Source organism: Orcinus orca, chromosome 7, assembly GCF_937001465.1.
Source record: "Orcinus orca chromosome 7, mOrcOrc1.1, whole genome shotgun sequence".
In the NCBI taxonomy this organism is placed as follows: domain Eukaryota; kingdom Metazoa; phylum Chordata; class Mammalia; order Artiodactyla; family Delphinidae; genus Orcinus; species Orcinus orca.
The window spans coordinates 77,036,171-77,054,003 of record NC_064565.1 but is presented as its reverse complement, the minus strand read 5'-3'; the positions used below and the strand labels follow the sequence as shown (position 1 = coordinate 77,054,003).

Genomic DNA, 17,833 nt, shown 5'->3' with positions numbered 1-17,833 from the left:
CTGAGACCAAATCACATTAAGACTTTGCAAATATTAGCATATCATGAATGTTAAATCCTAATGTTCCCCCTTTTATTTATTAATTTAGTTGGTTAGACATGGTGGGTAGTTTTCAAAATGTCTTTGTAACATTCTCTTAAGTGAGAACAAAATAAACCAAATTCTCTCTCTGACAGACCAGAGTACCTGTCTGCCAAATAACTTTATAAAAATGAAGGTAGCTGACAATAATATTTAGTCTTAAGGTATAATAAGCCCCTGGCCCCTAACACTCAAGCCCAGACCAAATGAGAGAGGGGAGACAGGTAGGCTAATACTACTGTGAGGAGTGCTATGCAGAAAGCTCTATAAACAGAGATACGTGGGGCACACAAAGTCTTTATTGCCACAAGAAGCAACTGCACTCATCCCACGTCACCAACAGCTTTAATAGTCGCAGACTTCACGTAATAAAGTACAAAACAGACTTGGGGAGAAATGGTCCCTTGGACTATATTGGTTGTAATACTGAGGTAACCAATTGACCTTGTTCAGTGAAAATACCTCTAACACAATGAAAAAAATCAACTAGTTATAACATCCAATTCATATATACAATTCAAATAAAAATATATATTATTTGCTTCAATGTATAGCAAGTTTAATACATTAGTGTTTACAAAATAAAAACTGTATTCTACTGAAATTTTTCTTGTGCTTCCCCCTTATCACTAAGCATGAAAGACCAGAAAAGTATGATACTTAAGGAAACTTATTTATGGATTTAAAGATGCAGTTTGTGCGGTCATGAAAGACAGATAAATATTAGTTGTAAGATTGCCACATCTTTAAAAATTTTTGCTTATTAAAATCTACAAACTTGAACCATAAGACACAATTAAAAAAAACCCACAGAATTTCTCAAAATAGATTAGAATACAGGAAACGTTTCATGAAACTACTGAGATACTAACCAGTTCTATGGCTAATATTAAAAACTGAACAATCTATGTAAATCGTATTCATACTATTTCTATGCACAGTGAACAATACAATCACAATAATCAACCTCAAGCTAGCAACAAAGTTGCAAAGTCCATAAAAAGCTTCTTCAGTGGGCAAAACACTATGGTACAATTAAAACATTTAGGAAGGAAAAAAAGCCTTTTAATAGTATAAAAGTTGTTTACTGGTGTTTCTACTGTAAAGCTATTCTACAAATCAAAATGAAAAAGGAATTATATATGTGACAGTGATCAGAGACTACAGTGCAGACATTTCATCTAACATTTGGCTGATGAATTTTAGTATAATAGATTATAACTTAATATTTTTTACATAGTTATGACCTAGAGCAGAACCGAAAACAACACAAAAAACACATATTCCAAGTCAATACACTCTTCTCAGCAATATCTGGGTTTAGATGAATCTGGAGGAAGTAGGTAAAGCTGTCAAACATCTTCTCTTAAACCAACAGAAAAAATGTAAATTGGCAGAAGTAGTATTTGTTTTTCACTATGGATTCCAATGTGAAATTCTAGTAAGTATGCAAGTATGTTATTAACATTTAAGCACACCCTCATATATAGGCATACAACCCATTAATTAAATAGGGGGAATTAAAACAGATTTTCAAGTTAAAATGAGTTTTAAGAAAAAACTGCATTCATAAATCTGAAAAGTATACGAAAATGAAATTGTAAAATAAATAATATGTGTCAACTAAACCTCCATAGAAATATGCCTGCAAATGTGGATGCACTGATTGTCTAAACTTGTGATGGTCTGCATGGGAAGACATTCCCCAGGGAGAGCCATCTAGCTTCTCTGACTCTGGTGCGTAGAGAAGAATTTCTGGATATAAAACAGTACTTACTCTACTATATATTATAGGCTTTGTTAACAGTCACCATCCTTATCACATTTAGGGTTAACTTACTATGTCTTAATCTATATAACACATTCTGAAATAATAATTTTAAGTCAAGGCTTTTACACATCTGTCCACTTGTTTCTAGTTCTCTGTCCAACTAATAGCTTCCTATTTTTGTTATACCTTAAGTAGCTATCATAAAATGCAACCTGGGTCAACTAGGTAAGAGAGGTTTTTCTACTCTATTGCTCATTTTTTTGACCTTACTCCAGTATTTATTAACTATGTGCCTAATTAAGCCAGTAAAAATGACATGTGACTACTATGAAATGACACATTTCCTATTAAACAAAATCAGTTTTATCAGATATTAAATCTACAACATTTTCCTGACTTAAATTGAGTATTTGCTTTCCATTTTTCCAAAGTCATTACAACTTTGCCAATAACTACATCACTTAAACTTTCTTTTTTATGACTGCAAAGATTCTAAACTCTGACATACAATATTTACGCAAAACACACTTAAAGTAGACAATGAAATTTCAAGTAAGATAAACTGTATCCACACCTATTGGCCCAAACAGGTCTCAACATCTAGATTTTACTTCTATAAATTATACAAATACATTGTACATTCTTAAATAATTAATGCTTACAATATTAATTTGTAAGCCTTTCCACATAAAATGACTTACAGAGGAATGTGGATCAGTATTTCTGTTACAGATTGTAACATTCTCTTAATTTTCTTTTGTGGCTGTAGTTTTGTCTTCCTGGTTTCCACAGATTACTGTATCAGTCCTTAAGCTTTGGCTATGAAATCTGTTTGTGCTGAATGAGGCAACATTGGTTATTAAGGCTTATTTCTATGATGGAGCATTATCCTTAAATCTGATGCCATCTCCAGAGAACAGTGGGAGAATCATAGCTATCTTGAATCTTCAGGCTCTGTTTTGATGACTTTCTTTTCTAAAGTAAAAGCTGAGTGAGGGTAGTCTTTTAAAATCCCCAGGCTCTCTGTATAAAAAGAGAAACACAAACTGTATTGATATTTTAAATCAATGGATACAAAAAAACAAACTTAAAAACAAACCCCCAGACTCCAAAGCAGGCAGTATCAATTATTCATGACTCTGCAATTCCATATAAAATTTTTATGTTTACAGAGTTGAGGTTAAGAGTTTGGATTCTGGATTTATATTCCATTTCTGCCAATTACTAGCTGTATACATCTCTGGGCAAGTTACACACCTCTCTGAGCCTTAGTGTCTTCATCTATAAAATGGGGATAATATCTACACAGGGTGATATGAGACTTAAATCATAAAATGTATATAAAGCACACAGCATATAGAACCTACTGATTTTTATTTAATGCTTGGTCCAAAGTGATACATAAAATATATAAAATAAAACTGGTCACTCGTATACAACAAAGTTATTGTCTAAAATATTTACTATCAATGAAGACATGAGGCAGAAAAACAACTTCGATGTTTAAACATGGAACTATTTTTAAGTTTCTCTAGCCATGAAACCTTAAGGTGGGAGAAACAGGGATAAAAGAATGAAGATTCTATTTTCACAGGACTCATTCCTTGGAGTTACATGAATAATTATTTCAACCTCAAACAAATACTACAGAATGCCAATAAAATGTAATATTTACATGAAGTACTAATACTGGGGGATACACACACACACACACACACACACACACTTTAAAAAGGATTCTAGAAAAGTAACCAACATTAATAGCTTATCTGAAATTAGGCAGTTCACTTCATGAATTCCCCTCTCTATACAGAAATTCAGCATAAGAAGAAGAATAAAAATAGTAGCTACCATTTACTGAGTTCCTATCAGCCAGGCAATGCCTATAGGCTATCTTGTTTAATCCTCATAACTATTCTATGAGGCAGAAATTATTTCTATTTTACAGATGAAACAAGTGACTTCAAGTAACTCCTAAAGTTACTTTAGCTCAAAGATTGGATGATACCAGATTCTTTCAAATGGTGTTGGTGTCTAATACTTTAAGTCTGTATAACTCACTTTACTTGGATAAAAACATGAAAACACCAAACTATAATAAGGAACAGCTTGTCCTTTTATGGAGCTCAGTTTACTTCTGAAATACAAATATCATCCCCCAAATGCAGCTGCATGAAAAGTTTAGATTTTGGTACACAAGGTTTTCTTAGCAGGACAGCAAACATATAGTCCATCAATTTCATATTATGAAAGGCTGGAAAAGGGAATTACATAACTGAAACCAGCCATTTATTATCTGTGTATAAAGTCACCATTCATGTAATAACTAATCAAAATAATCTCAATCTTCAAGAGCTTTTCCCTGTCAGTCCTTTGGAATATCATGTTCTCAAAAAGACTGGATATTAATATAGCAATCTGTTACTTCCAAGGGGAGAAAACGGACTAGTAACATCATTAGTAATGACCCTTTTTTAAGGAGGGGGACAGTGGAAGTTAGGAGATTAGAATGGAAAGATGCTTTATTCAAATATTACTCCCTCTAAGCACATCCCACATTCTCACCTGATGAGTGGGACTTCGCCTCACTGGAGTAATGTCTACTCAGCTCCCCATCCACCACAAAATGATGGAGTTGTCTGTTCTGTAAATTAGGCATTCGGAGGTTCAAAGGTCTTTCGCCTAATGAAAAGAAAAAAAAAGCAATATGAGTAATTAAAGACGCATCATGGTTTTTCTTAAAAATAAGTTTTCACAAATCGCCTGAACACTCCTTAAGAAATAAGTAAGGAAAGTCGACAGGCACTGGAAGAATTTAAATAGCTGGAGAAATATCTAAAATAATAGTTTAGGAGGAAAATGGCAATTCATGCTAGTCTCAAGATCTACCATTCTGCCAGGACATTTTGAAGAGCTAATCACAAACTAAAGAAAAGACTGAGATTTCCAGTATGCACCCCAGCTCTGGCAGATAATGCATCACCTCTGTGGGGCATTTCTTACTAGTGCAACCATTTTACCAAGGCAGGTCACTAACCACATAACAACAAATACTACAGAGACAGAGATGGCTTCAAGCCAATTGCCCATTACTAGAACAACAACAACAACAAAACCTATGGCAACTCCACGAAAAAATATAATTAGAAAAGATATGGTAAAAAAGGTTTTATATGCCAAATCATACTCTATCATAAACCTAAATCCATCATACTTAGCAAATTGTTGCCCTACACTGGATTATCCTGGGGTCACAAATTAGAGTCATCAAATCTTTCATTAATGCCTTTGCATCTTAACTCCAGTCTTTTTTTAAAAAAATTAACTAATTAATTAATTTATTTTTGGCTGTGTTGGGTCTTCGTTGTTGCGCGCGGGCTTTCTTTAGTTGTGGCGAGCAGGGGCTACTCTTCATTGCAGTGCGCGGGCTTCTCGTGGTGGCTTCTCTTGTTGCAGAGCACAGGCTCCAGGCGCAAGGGCCTCAGTAGTTGTGGCTCGCAGGCTCTAGAGCCCAGGCTCAGCAGTTGTGGCGCACAGGCTTAGTTGCTCCATGGCATGTGGGATCTTCCCGGACCAGGGCTCGAACCCGTGTCCCCTGCACTGGCAGGCGGATTCTTAACCACTGCGCCACCAGGGAAGTCCCTTAACTCCAGTCTTAACTGTCAAGGATGACCGGAGAAGTTAAACAAGACTTCTACTAAAAAGTTTCTGTAATATTTTAAAAAGGAAGAACGTTCTTTGCCAGTACTCTGATCTGCTGATGTGTAATGTTTTACTCTATAGTTAAAGAATGCGGGTTAAGATGGTATTCTTACTTAGAAAGAAAACTTATTTTTTTGATGACAGTAACCACTCTCTGAAAAAAGTATAATAATACATTTAAAAAAAAGTCCTACAAAATTGTTTTTCTTCAAACACTATCACTATTTGAAACTAGAGGATCTAGTTCTATACCTATATGCTATACATCTCCCTCCACTCAAGTGCAAGCTCCAAGGGAGCAGGGAGCTTTATCTTATTCACTGCTGCATTTTCAGTGCCTAGAAGTGTGCCTGGCACATAGGAGATACTAAAAAAATATTTGTTGAATGAGTGAATGACAATGACTTGGGATTTTCTTCACATGTGGATACAAAAAAAATGAAATAATTTTTAAAATGGTAAAAATGCTCATGAATCAAAACTTTCTACACCTGTGTTTAAGAGAACAATTTCCAAAGTATACACCACACAAAATATTTTCATAGGGACTACAGGCAATGTGAAGCCTGAAAGAAGACAAAATTTCTACAAGTCTCTCCATTCTTATATTGTCTCTTCAAATCTCTGTACTCTGTCATAGTACTTTAGAAGCAGTCACCACATTCTCTTAGGAACCAAATGTTATAAATTTCAGACAAATCTGTTTATGAAGCCTAAAAAAAATCCAAAGTTTTAATCTTTTAAAAAATGATAAACATCTCCCATGGAATCCACTTCTTCAGGAAAAATGATCTGTACTGTTTACATCTCCCATTCCCATCCACCCTCTACAAAATATATGTCAATCACATGTGCCAGCTATTATTTAGGGATAATAAGGTTAAAAAAAAACTCTACAAGTTATATTTGCAGGAAGAATTCTTTCCTTTTTATAAAAAGGGACAATTTAAAAATTAATTTTGATAGAGAACCTATAAAATAATCTCCATAAAATATCAAGTTTTAAAAAACCAGCAATTTTTTGTTTCCCTTTGAAGTGCACAGAGTAGCTGGCTCTAAAGGTGTGGGTCACTCTAAAGATGTACCTTGTCCATCAGTGTTATCAGAAGTCAAGCCATTAGGGCTGTGCTCTTCTGAGCTTTGCCTGTAAAGTCCTGCACACAGTCTTCTTTCAGCATGCTGCAGTCTGTCATAGCCAGCTTGGGTGCAAAGGAACTCCATCTGCTTTGCCATCACCTTTTCAGGCTGCTAGTAAGTAAAGTGAAAATAAAGTAACTAAAACATTCTAGATTTTTTAATGGTTTAAAGATGCCAATTTCAGACTGCAGCAAATATATTTAGTAGTCATTAAAATTAGTTCATACTTCATGTGGTATACACGTTCCATAAATATGCACTGATGTCTATATCATCATGTTAAAACACAGAATGTTAGATTTTGTACGAAAGGAAAAAAGCTTTCTGCTCAATTCTGTAAAGAGAATTCCATTCTAGCTCAAAAGCAAAATAACCTTAGCTTTGTTTTCTAAGATACCAAGTCCTTTTAAAGATTTTTTAAAAAAGGAACCTCAGAGCAACAGCAACATCTGTTATAAACTGCTTCTAAAACACAGGGCGAAGTCTTGGCATTTTTATTTTAGGATCTGGCACTACACAAACTCTGATATGATGACAGTATATTTGGGGGAGAAAAGGTGTAAAACGGCTGTCTAGAAGAACAAGACAAACACACCTCCCTCTAAAATTAAGCAATGCAAATTATGCAGAAAAACATCAGTGCCAACGAGGATCTTCACCTTCATCATGGAATGAAACTGCAGTATTTTCCAACCCATCATAAAAAGACATGTTTTAAAGTACACAATTAGTTGGCTGACATATAAATTTATCTCTGCATGTGTTCTCTAAGTCCCTTCTCTATGCACTGCTCTAAATTACCTATGTGTGATAATACCTATGACAGTCAAAGCAGTGATATTCTGCCAAGGAGGTAATAGTCAAAATACACAGATAGGAATCACTGCCATGCTATATAGAAGAGCAATACAAGGCATCTACTATATAAAGTTATATATATGTTACAAACAATCCTGATTCACAGTAGTAAAAATCAATAGGTGAAATATATTAACTCATAGAATAGGATGAAAGCTTATACTATTATTCTGAATCAAATAAACGAATGGATAAAGAAGATGTGACACATATATACAATGGAATATTACTCAGCCATAAAAAGAAACGAAATTGAGTTATTTGTAGTGAGGTGGATGGACCTAGAGTCTGTCATACAGAGTGAAGTCAGAAAGAGAAAAACAAATACCGTATGCTAACACATATATATGGAATCTAAAAAAAAAAAAAAAAAAAAAAAGGTTTTGAAGAACCTAGGGGCAGGACAGGAATAAAGACGCAGATGTAGAGAATGGACTTGAGGATACGGGGAGGGGGAAGGGTAAGCTGGGACAAAGTGAGAGAGTGGCACAGACATATATACACTACCAAATGTAAAACCGATAGCTAGTGGGAAGCAGCCGCATAGCACAGGGAGTTCAGCTCGGTGCTTTGTGACCACCTAGACGGTTGGGATAGGGAGGGTTGGAGGGAGACGCAAGAGGGAGGAGATATGGGGATATATGTATATGTATAGCTGATTCACTTTGTTATAAAGCAGAAACTAACACACCATTGTAAAGCAATTATACTGCAATACAGATGTTAAAAATAAATAAACGAGATCAAAAGGAACCATAACTTCAATTCATTTAAATTTGTAACTAATTAATTAATAAAATTTCAATAAGATTTCTGAGGGGGGAATGTATTTTTCATCCTCTTAACATGAAAACACAAAACTTGGCACTACTAAATCTGACCAAAAGCAGTCACTAGTGAGAAGATCAACAGGAATAAAACTTACAGTACTTTCTAAAAGGCAAAAATGACTTTTTAAAATGTTAATTTCTGTGTACACGATCAAATAACTTAGCAGCAAAAGCACCTGAAGCTATATATTAATTAATTTTGCATTATACATGAATTGAAACGATTCAACAATAGTTACAATGTTGACTATTAATATATTATTGAGAACTAGAACTATTTTATCTCAGAGTTGTATTACACACATAATCAACATGGCTGTTTTCCTGGTATCAAGTTGCTTCTTTCTTAAGTAGAGAATCTGTATTAATTCCTACAAAACTTCAAAGAATAAATAAGTAGCAGATGTCGGGTTTTGCTCACAAAGCAAACTAAACCTAGCTGATGCTGCTATCTCACTGATACAGCTGTGGATCAGGTGACATTGTAAAAACAATCAGAAATAAATTCAGTCTTTGGATGAAAGTGAATTTAAAACTGAAGCTAGTCGAAGCAGCCATTTATTTTTTAACCTACAGATGCTGTTATGAAATAGTAACTGGTGGTTGACGTTACCTGTGAACTAAGAGCAGCGAGTTCCTCACTCTTAGCTTTAGCCTGCTGGAAGAGTGTCTGCACAGAGTCCTGGAAATCTGGAAACCCATCCTGTGGGTCAAAGAATATGTCCTTTTTACTTTAAAATAACCATATTATCAAAAACTCAGAAAATGAAGTAAAGAAATCCACCTTAATCCTATTACCTGAATAATCATGATTAAGATTTTAATGTACAATACTTGATTTCAGTCTCTCAAGGTACAATTACCTTATTTCTACAGTTGTAACCTCAATAAAAACATAAATGAAAAAGATTAAAAGTTTATACATCCACAGTGTTTTACACTGGAACATAGATTTTATGATCATTGATAATAATGATTATATAACATTTCATCTGGTGGTTTGACAGTTTAATCACTATCTTCATATTGGACATTTAGATTATTCGCCTTATTTTTGGTTTTATGAAAAACACTGCAAAAATATTTTCATGGAGACAGCATTTTCCATAGTTTAGATGATCTAATACAATAGGTTCCCAGAAGTAGAATTAGTACAAAGGGATGAATATTTTTATGTCCTTTACATATGTTACTCAAGGGCCTTTATTGCTTTATTGTATCATAAGCAATATATGACAGTTTTCCTTGCCAGTACTGGGTGTTGTTTTCTTAATTGTAGCCAATTTATACTTTTGTTTTGATAATCAAAAAATTTTTTAGGGCTTCCCTGGTGGCGCAGCGGTTGAGAGTCCGCCTGCCGATGCAGGGGACACGGGTTCGTGCCCCTGTCCGGGAAGATCCCACATGCCGCGGAGCGGCTGGGCCCGTGAGCCATGGCCGCTGAGCCTGCGCGACCGGAGCCTGTTGCTCCGCGACAGGAGAGGCCACAACAGTGAGAGGCCCGCGTACCGCAAAAAAAAAAAAAGTTTTAATTTTGTATACTATAGTTGTATATTACTTATATTTTACTTTGTGACTTCTTCTATTACTATACTATTCAAAAAGACATTCTCCTTTAGAGATTTGAGAAGTACTCAAATCTACCCTCTAGTTTTCTAAAGCTTTATTTTATTGCTTCTTTTGTTTTTAAAATTTAACTCTCTATCCCATCTGGAATTTATTTTGTTATATGTAATGTGGTAAAAATCCAAAGTAAATTCCCAACCTGAATTTCTGCAGAATTCTTCCATGCTGACTTGTGATTTCTCCTTTACCAGTTCAAAGGACAGGTGATAGGGCTTTGGAATTAGAAAGACCTGCACTTGTGTTCCGATTCCACCACCACTTACTAGCTACATGACACTGGATGAGTAACTTAACCTTTCTGAACTTTAGTTCCTTCATATGAATAATAAGGATAAGAGAACCTATCTATTAGGGTTGTTGTGAGATAAAGTAAATGAGATATTGCCTTTAGCATACAATAACTGCTGAGTATCAGTGTGTATTCTTATATATTCTTATTTATATGTATTCTTATATTAAATAGTACATTCTTATATTAAACATAAGTATATTCTTTTTTTTTTTTTTTTTTTTTACGGTACACAGGCCTCTCACTGCCGTGGCCTGTCCCGCTGCGGAGCACAGGCTCCAGATGCGCAGCCTCAGCGGCCATGGCTCATGGGCACAGCCGCTCCACGGCATGTGGGATCTTCCTGGACCGGGGCATGAACCCATGTCCCCTGCATTAGCAGGCGGACTCTCAACCACTGCGCCACCAGCGAAGCCCCTAAGTATATTCTTATATTAAGTAGAGTGTACTTGGGGCACTGTACTCCTGCACAACACTGCAACTTAAATTATTTCCGTTTTATACCATACACACACACACACACACACACACACACACACACACACGCAAATACGTTTACTAATTTTATCAAGGTTTTTTTTGGCCTGTTTAGTGCTCCACATGAAATTTATAACTACAAACATCATGACAGCATGGTTTTACTAACTTTACTGAAAACTACTCAAGGAACCCTCAAAGACATTGTCATTAACTTCCAAAACGTTCCTCTCCTTGTTTGATAAAGCTGTATATTTGTAGCAAAGGGTGAATAATGAAAAACTGAAGTTGTTATATAATAACAGAGCAGAAAAAGTTGTAATAATAACAAAATATGTACCTTATTTGAAATATGAAACACTGGTTCAAAGATATTCCCCATTGGGGTCTTTTCAAAAAATTATTTCTCCACTGCAAATCTCATGTTTTCAAATACTTCATCTACCAAAGTTCATTTCCTAGGTAATAATTAATTTCCCATTTTTTAAAATCCAAAGACATGAAATAAAATAATTAGAATCAAGAACAAATAAATTTAACATCTTGAAATAGTCTTATGTAGCTCCATGGTGGGTTATACAATCAGCCTTTTTAAATTATTAAAAATAGCCACCTTTCTAGGCCCCTACAAGACCAAGGACCCTGGGCTTAGAGGAATGTATAGAATATAATCATTAACTGAGCTAGAATAAATTTTATACAAGTATATATACTTGAAATCTAAATGAAAAGTTCACTTTTCTTAGTCATTCCATTTTTCTCCTAAGAATTTATTTAGGCCTAAAAATCCAGCTTTATCTTTAACAAACTCTCCTTTAATTTAAGTTCTGAAGTTCAGTGAGGTAAGCTAGTAGGAGATTTGGAAAACAACATCAGTAAGAGGAGCTATCATTTTTCAGGTGCCTACAATGAACCAGTTCCTGACTATGTTCTGTAATTTACTTATATTGTCTCATTTAATCCTCACACAAACAACCCTGGGTTTCCCTCATTTTACAGCTACAGAGATTAGCTTCAAAGCCTATGCTAAAATCACAAAATCCCTGAGTTGCCACCTTTATGAGACTCACAACAGTAAGTAGAGGCATTTCTTTTATTTCCTTTACTTTAGAAGACAGATCCAAAAAAATATTGCTGTGATTTATGTCAAGGAGTATTCTGCCTGTGTTTCCTTCTAGGAATTTTATAGTATCCGATCTTACATTTAGGTCTTTAATCCATTTTGAGCTTATTGTTGTATATGGTGTTAGAAAATGTTCTGATTTCATTCTTTTACATGTAGTTGTCCAGTTTTCCCAGCACCACTTACTGAAGAGACTGTCTTTCTCCACTGTATAGTCTTGCCTCCTTTCTCGTAAATTAATTGGCCATAACTGTGTGGGTTTATTTCTGGGCTCTCTATCCTATTCCATTGATCTGTGTGTCTGTTTTTGTGCCAATACCATACTGTTGTGATTACTGCAGCTTTGTAGTATAGAACTATCATATGACCCAGCACTTCCACTCCTGCTTATATATTCGAAAGAAACAAAAACACTAATTCAAAAAGATACATGCACCCCAATGTTCATAGCAGCATTATTTACAATTGCCAAGATATAGAAGCAACCTAAGTGTCTACCAACAGATGAATGGATAAAGAAGATGTGGTATATATATACAATGGAATATTACTCAGCCATAAAAAAGAATGAAATTTTGCCATTTGCAGCAACATGGATGGATGTGGAGAGCATTATGCTAAGTAAGTCAGACAGAGAAAGACAAATACTGTGTATCACTTATATGTGGAATCTAAGAAAATATAACAAACTAGTGAATATAACAAAAAAGAAGCAGATTCATAGATATAGAGAACAAATTAGTGGTTACCAGTTGGTGGGGGCATAATATAGGGGTGGGGAGTAAAGGTACAAACTCTCAGGTATAAGACAGACTCAAGGATGTATTATAAAACACGGGGATATAGCCAATATTTTATAATAACTCTAAATGGAAAGCAACCTTTAAAAACTGTATAAAAAATTATTTTTAAATAAATAAAAAAAAATTCTTTAAGAAAATTTTTAAAAATGCAGATAACCACAGTACCCAGCTAACTTCACAACAATTTTAAAGAAGCAAAAAATTCTTGAAAAACACTCAGCACAATGCGTGGCATGCAGAAATTAACCCAATAAACGTTTGTTACGGATACTTATTAAGTTAACCCAAAAAGCCAACAGATTTAATCAGAGTAAAACAATAGCATGCTGTGATATTACTATATCTCTGTGATACAGGGGGAATAAGATAAATTTTAGAAATATTTACATAGTATAGATATCTTAGAGAATGAGCTAGGCATTTAACACTAAAACCACCAAAAGAATATTGACTATATTGGTGGGGAACTATTTTAGTGAAAAAACAATGGAAATCTAGAAACACTTGTTTATTCACTCAATCTTGTTTGCCTAACAGGTTCTATCCTCTGAACTCAGTGATGGGGATACAATGACTCCTGCCTTCCTGACAAATACAGTGTAGAAAGGGAAATGGACAAAGAGATCCAGAGCACAGGGGAGTCAGTGTGTCAGGGAAGGCTTCCCAGAGGGCATGATGTCTTGGCTGAGACTTGAAAGAAAAGAGATCTCTAGGGAAAGAGAACAGCTTTATATAAAGGCCTAGAGGCAAAAAGAACAAGATACCCTTGAGAAACTGGAAAATACTTAATATGGTAATATAGATAACACAGGGAATACACTAAGAGGGAGTGGTCTGAGAAGCTGGAAACCCAGGGCCAAATTCTATGAGGCCTTGTAAGTCATGTTAAGAATTTTAAATTTTATCCTAAATGCAAACAGAAGCCCTTGAAGGTCTAGGGAAAAGACTAATCAGATCTGCATTAGAAAACCCAATCAGAATGAGATGGGGATAATGTACTGGGGGAGGGGGGTCCAGGATGGCGGTTAGAGGGCTGTAGTGAAGACAGAGACTAGTGGCCTAGTCCCACACAATGGCAGATGCAACAGAGAAACACATGAATTCCTGAGATATGGCTTAGGCAACTGGGAGTTTGGTGATAACATTCACTAGAATCAGAAACTCAAGACCAGGAGGTTTGAGGAGAGAGCAGAAAGTTGATGAATTTCGTTGGGGACATATTGAGTCTGATCTGCTGCTGGTGAGACCTCTGGTAGGCAGATGCACTGATTCTGGAACCTGGGGTAAGGTCAGGGCTGGAGAGTTCCAGCCCATCAGGCCCTGAGTGGAGTGAGCCCAGGCCAGAACCCCCAGGAGCTCGAATATCTCAATATTATCTTTGATGGAGCTTGCAGAAGGAGAAAGGAGTGATCTAATCTTCTCATGTTAGGAACCAGAAGTGTAATCTCAGGCAAGAAAGTTAACCTCATTATTTCCAGTGTTCCCAGTTTTTAAATGGAGATTAAAACATAGCTTAACTGCCCAACGGAGATTTGTGGGGATAAAATAAAGTAATGCAAATAATAAAGCTTGAAAAAGTATACACTGCTATACAAATATATGGCGGCACCATTATTAGGATTATTAACCATGAGAATATTGAAAAGCCGGAAGGGGGAACTTCAAGCTCTACATGCGAAAGTTTTTAGAAAATGGACACTGCTCCATCATTAATAAAGAGAAATACAAGCATGCAATAAGAAATAAATAACAACAAATAACACAGATCAGTGGTCTCTCTGCAACTGGGAACATTACTATTCCGATTTTCTCTCAATCTTTGACAGTTCATCGTGGATGGGAAGACTACTGGACTAAGTAGCTATCACTTCATGACATATAAAGTAGGTTTGTACCCCAAAATATATGACTTAGAAATAAAAGTGAGAACATTCCCAAGAAAATGGTCTCTTTCACATTATGTTTGCTACAGGACTCTTTTGATATGTCTCTGAAGCTTTTTTCCCAGGAACCAGCTGTACCATGCTATGAGCAATTTATCTTCTTGTCATATTCTTGGCTGCTGCCATTAATCACAGTGTTCCCTTACGAGACTCTGAGTCTAAGCACTGAGAAAATAAAAGATATAGGGTGGGATGCTGTTCATGACCTAATTAATTACTCTCATCGCATTGGTCTCCACCCCCATTCCTCCTCATCCTTTCCACCAAACACTATCAAGTTGCTTTAAAACCACTGCTTAGCTATCTTTAAAACAACTTGTTCCAACAGATGTTCTCGGCCTCACACGTGCATTTTCCCTTTCTCTACTCACACTTTCTATATGAATAGCAGATTGTAATGCTTCTGTTTTTCTGATCCAGAGGGGAAGAGTCTACATCAAATTAGACCAGCTTTCTTTTCAACAAGCTTAGTAACAGCGTAGGTGGGTATTCTGACCCTCTTCCCTCCCCCTTCCTCACTCTGCCACCCTCAACCCACTGGAACTGCTAGCAGATGTTTCCTCTAAGTCTTTCTTTTTCAAGCCCCGATTCTCTGACTTTCTGGTCTCTATTAACAAACTTCATTTCTTTCATCCAGTTATCTCTGATTGCTTTGCACTCCCAGCCCACACAGGATGAAGAATGCTGTCACCTCTCATCTCTTTACCTAGTCTCCAGCAATTTCAGTGAACGAAGAAAACTGACAGACGAGAAATGAACAGTAACCGTCCATTTAGTCAGCTACCATCGCCAGGGCTGAGACTGGTTGTTTTACACACCCTTCCTCTCTTCTAATACTTATTATACTGGAGGCAATGACAGGGTTTATTCATAGGAGATGTTCTTGATGAAAAAGAAAAAATATCAACTGAATCCACTTATAACTAATTTTAAAAAAACTGAGAGGAAGACAAGAGAGCCAGGGACTTTGGCTCTTGATTTTTCATCTCCTTTAGGAGTCAAGCCATCTTAAATATGTTCTGTCACAGGTAAAGTATAAATAAGTCAAACTAATTTGTCTTGATTTACTGTTTATCTTCCCAACAAACTGTTTTGCTTCATTGTAAAAAATAAGTATGTCAAATGGTGATATCTTATATTTAAATACATTTTGTCACTTATATTGTTAAATTTTCTACTCAAAATGTATAATCGTTGGGCTTCCCTGGTGGTGCAGTGGTTGAGAGTCCGCCTGCCAATGCAGGGGACACGGGTTCGTGCCCCGGTCTGGGAAGATCCCACATGCCGCGGAGCGGCTGGGCCCGTGAGCCATGGCCGCTGAGCCTGCGCGTCCGGAGCCTGTGCTCCGCAACGGGAGAGGCCACAACAGTGAGAGGCCCGCGTACTGCAAAAACAAAAAAAGTATAATTGTTAAACTTCCTTGCATTAGAAAGTAACTGTGATTCTTTCCCCCTTCTTCAAAGACTACCAATCCTGTGCACACTTTGCCCTTCTTACCATACTAGCAGGAGGAAAGGTATAATCTGGATAGCGTTTTTCACACCTAAGATGCTCTGTGAATGCTCATGAGCACCCAGGAGAGTGGTATTGCTTTGCAGTTTAGAAGTCAGACCTAGATTTGAAGCCCTGGCTCTGCCACTGCAATGTAGAAAGTTGGGCAGGTTACCAAGCCCTTTCTGAGTCTCTCCTTGGCTGTAAATGGAAATCATAAAGCCTCCATATAGAGTAGACAAGGTCTGTGATAATTTCAAATGCCTAGCATGGACAGGCATACAACAGGTTCAATAAAAACAGTTATTTCAAAAAAAAAAAACAGTTATTTCTACAACTGACCCAGAGCTGGATTTGAGGCCTCTGATCAAAAAGAAAAGAATAAGCATAATCCATTTGCAGTTTAGCTGAAAGCAGATTCACACAGAATTCTGGTTGTATTCCAGGTGGACAAGCTATTCATCTAGCCTCAGTAGGATATTCCCAAACCTCACGTACTGACATATAGGGCTAAAGAGGCTTTCCTTAGAGGCTGCATTCCAAATGACAGGCTACCCTAATAAGGCCTCCCAAAGTTAGCAGGCTTTTTCCTCTGTGACTATCTCATATATTCTAGGAACTATAAAGTTCAAAATCTCTATGTCTTTTAATGTCTTACATGCCCTGTAGGAAGGAGCACTATTCAAGGACAAGAGATTATCCTGAGTACTTCACAACATATATACTGATATTAAACAACGACAACAATGACAATCAAATAAATAGTTAACTATCCTTAGGGCAGGAACAACCTACTATATAATAAGAAGAGAAAAATATGACAAGGATTTTAAAATTTCATTCCACCCAACCCTTCACAAACATCAGGAAAATACATCATTTAGCAATAAGTAAACAATACTGAGCTTGAACAAAGCACTAATTTTTTTTAGTGTATACTCATGCACTGAAAACGGCATACAAGAAAACGTTTCTCTTTCCTTTACACGTCTCTTTTGAGTTATTTCTATTTCATCTACTGGACATGACATTTCTTTTTGTTCTCTGATCTTAAAAATGATCTGTTTAAGATTGAAAAAACTTAGCAACTTGGCATGTATGCTCATTGGTTGCTGTCAAGGATTTTGGAAAAATAAAGATGAAAAGGAAGAGAAAAAAGGACTCATTAATTTGAGCCTAGTAATTAGGAATCTTATACTGCTTTACAATGGGTTAAGTTTATTTTTATATTACTTTTTCTTAATAGAGAGTTAATAAGCTAAGAATCACAAAACAATCAAATAAGACAAACAGTATGTTCAAAGAATTCTAAAATCTTTGTAGTTTTACTTATGACTGTCTTTTGTGTCAGCCACATATTCTGGACAAACTGGTCTCATTGTTCTCTAAACACACAGAGTATTTTCTTACCTCTGTGTCTTTGCCCATGCTAGTCTTTCTTTGCAACTCCCCTCCGCCCTCCACCCCACATCCCTACCTTCTGAAATCCTATCCTTCTTTTAAAACCCAGCTCAGATGGTATCTCCTCAATAAAGCCTCCTCTAATCTCTCCTCATGCCAGAAATTCTCCTCCTCCCCAGTAGACACACAGAAGGTAGACATAAATAAAGCACTAACGCTTGGTGAAAAATCATCTTAGGGGAGTAGTAACCCTATACGACCCATACTAACTACCTCAGTATCAGCTTCCACAACCAAATGA

General features: G+C 36.1%; 1 protein-coding gene across 8 annotated transcripts in view; it reads right to left on the bottom strand.

Annotated features, from left to right (window-relative positions):
* Positions 1 to 358: 358 nt before the first annotated feature.
* NAB1 (NGFI-A binding protein 1) overlaps positions 359 to 17,833 on the bottom strand; it is a 44,743-nt gene continuing 27,268 nt past the window's right edge. For 5 of the 8 annotated variants that reach the window (XM_033400307.2, XM_033400306.2, XM_049712146.1 and 2 more), the window contains 4 exons: positions 8,993 to 9,082; positions 6,640 to 6,802; positions 4,418 to 4,534; positions 2,912 to 3,657 (listed from right to left, as the gene is read on the bottom strand). In XM_033400307.2, the coding sequence (XP_033256198.2) occupies positions 3,536 to 3,657; positions 4,418 to 4,534; positions 6,640 to 6,802; positions 8,993 to 9,082 (492 nt within the window). In that variant the 3' untranslated portion in view covers positions 2,912 to 3,535. Of the gene's footprint in view, positions 2,876 to 2,907; positions 3,658 to 4,417; positions 4,535 to 6,639; positions 6,803 to 8,992; positions 9,083 to 17,833 lie in introns of those variants that run through there. The other 3 variants (XM_033400304.2, XM_012535626.3, XM_049712147.1) reach the window with 3 other exon arrangements.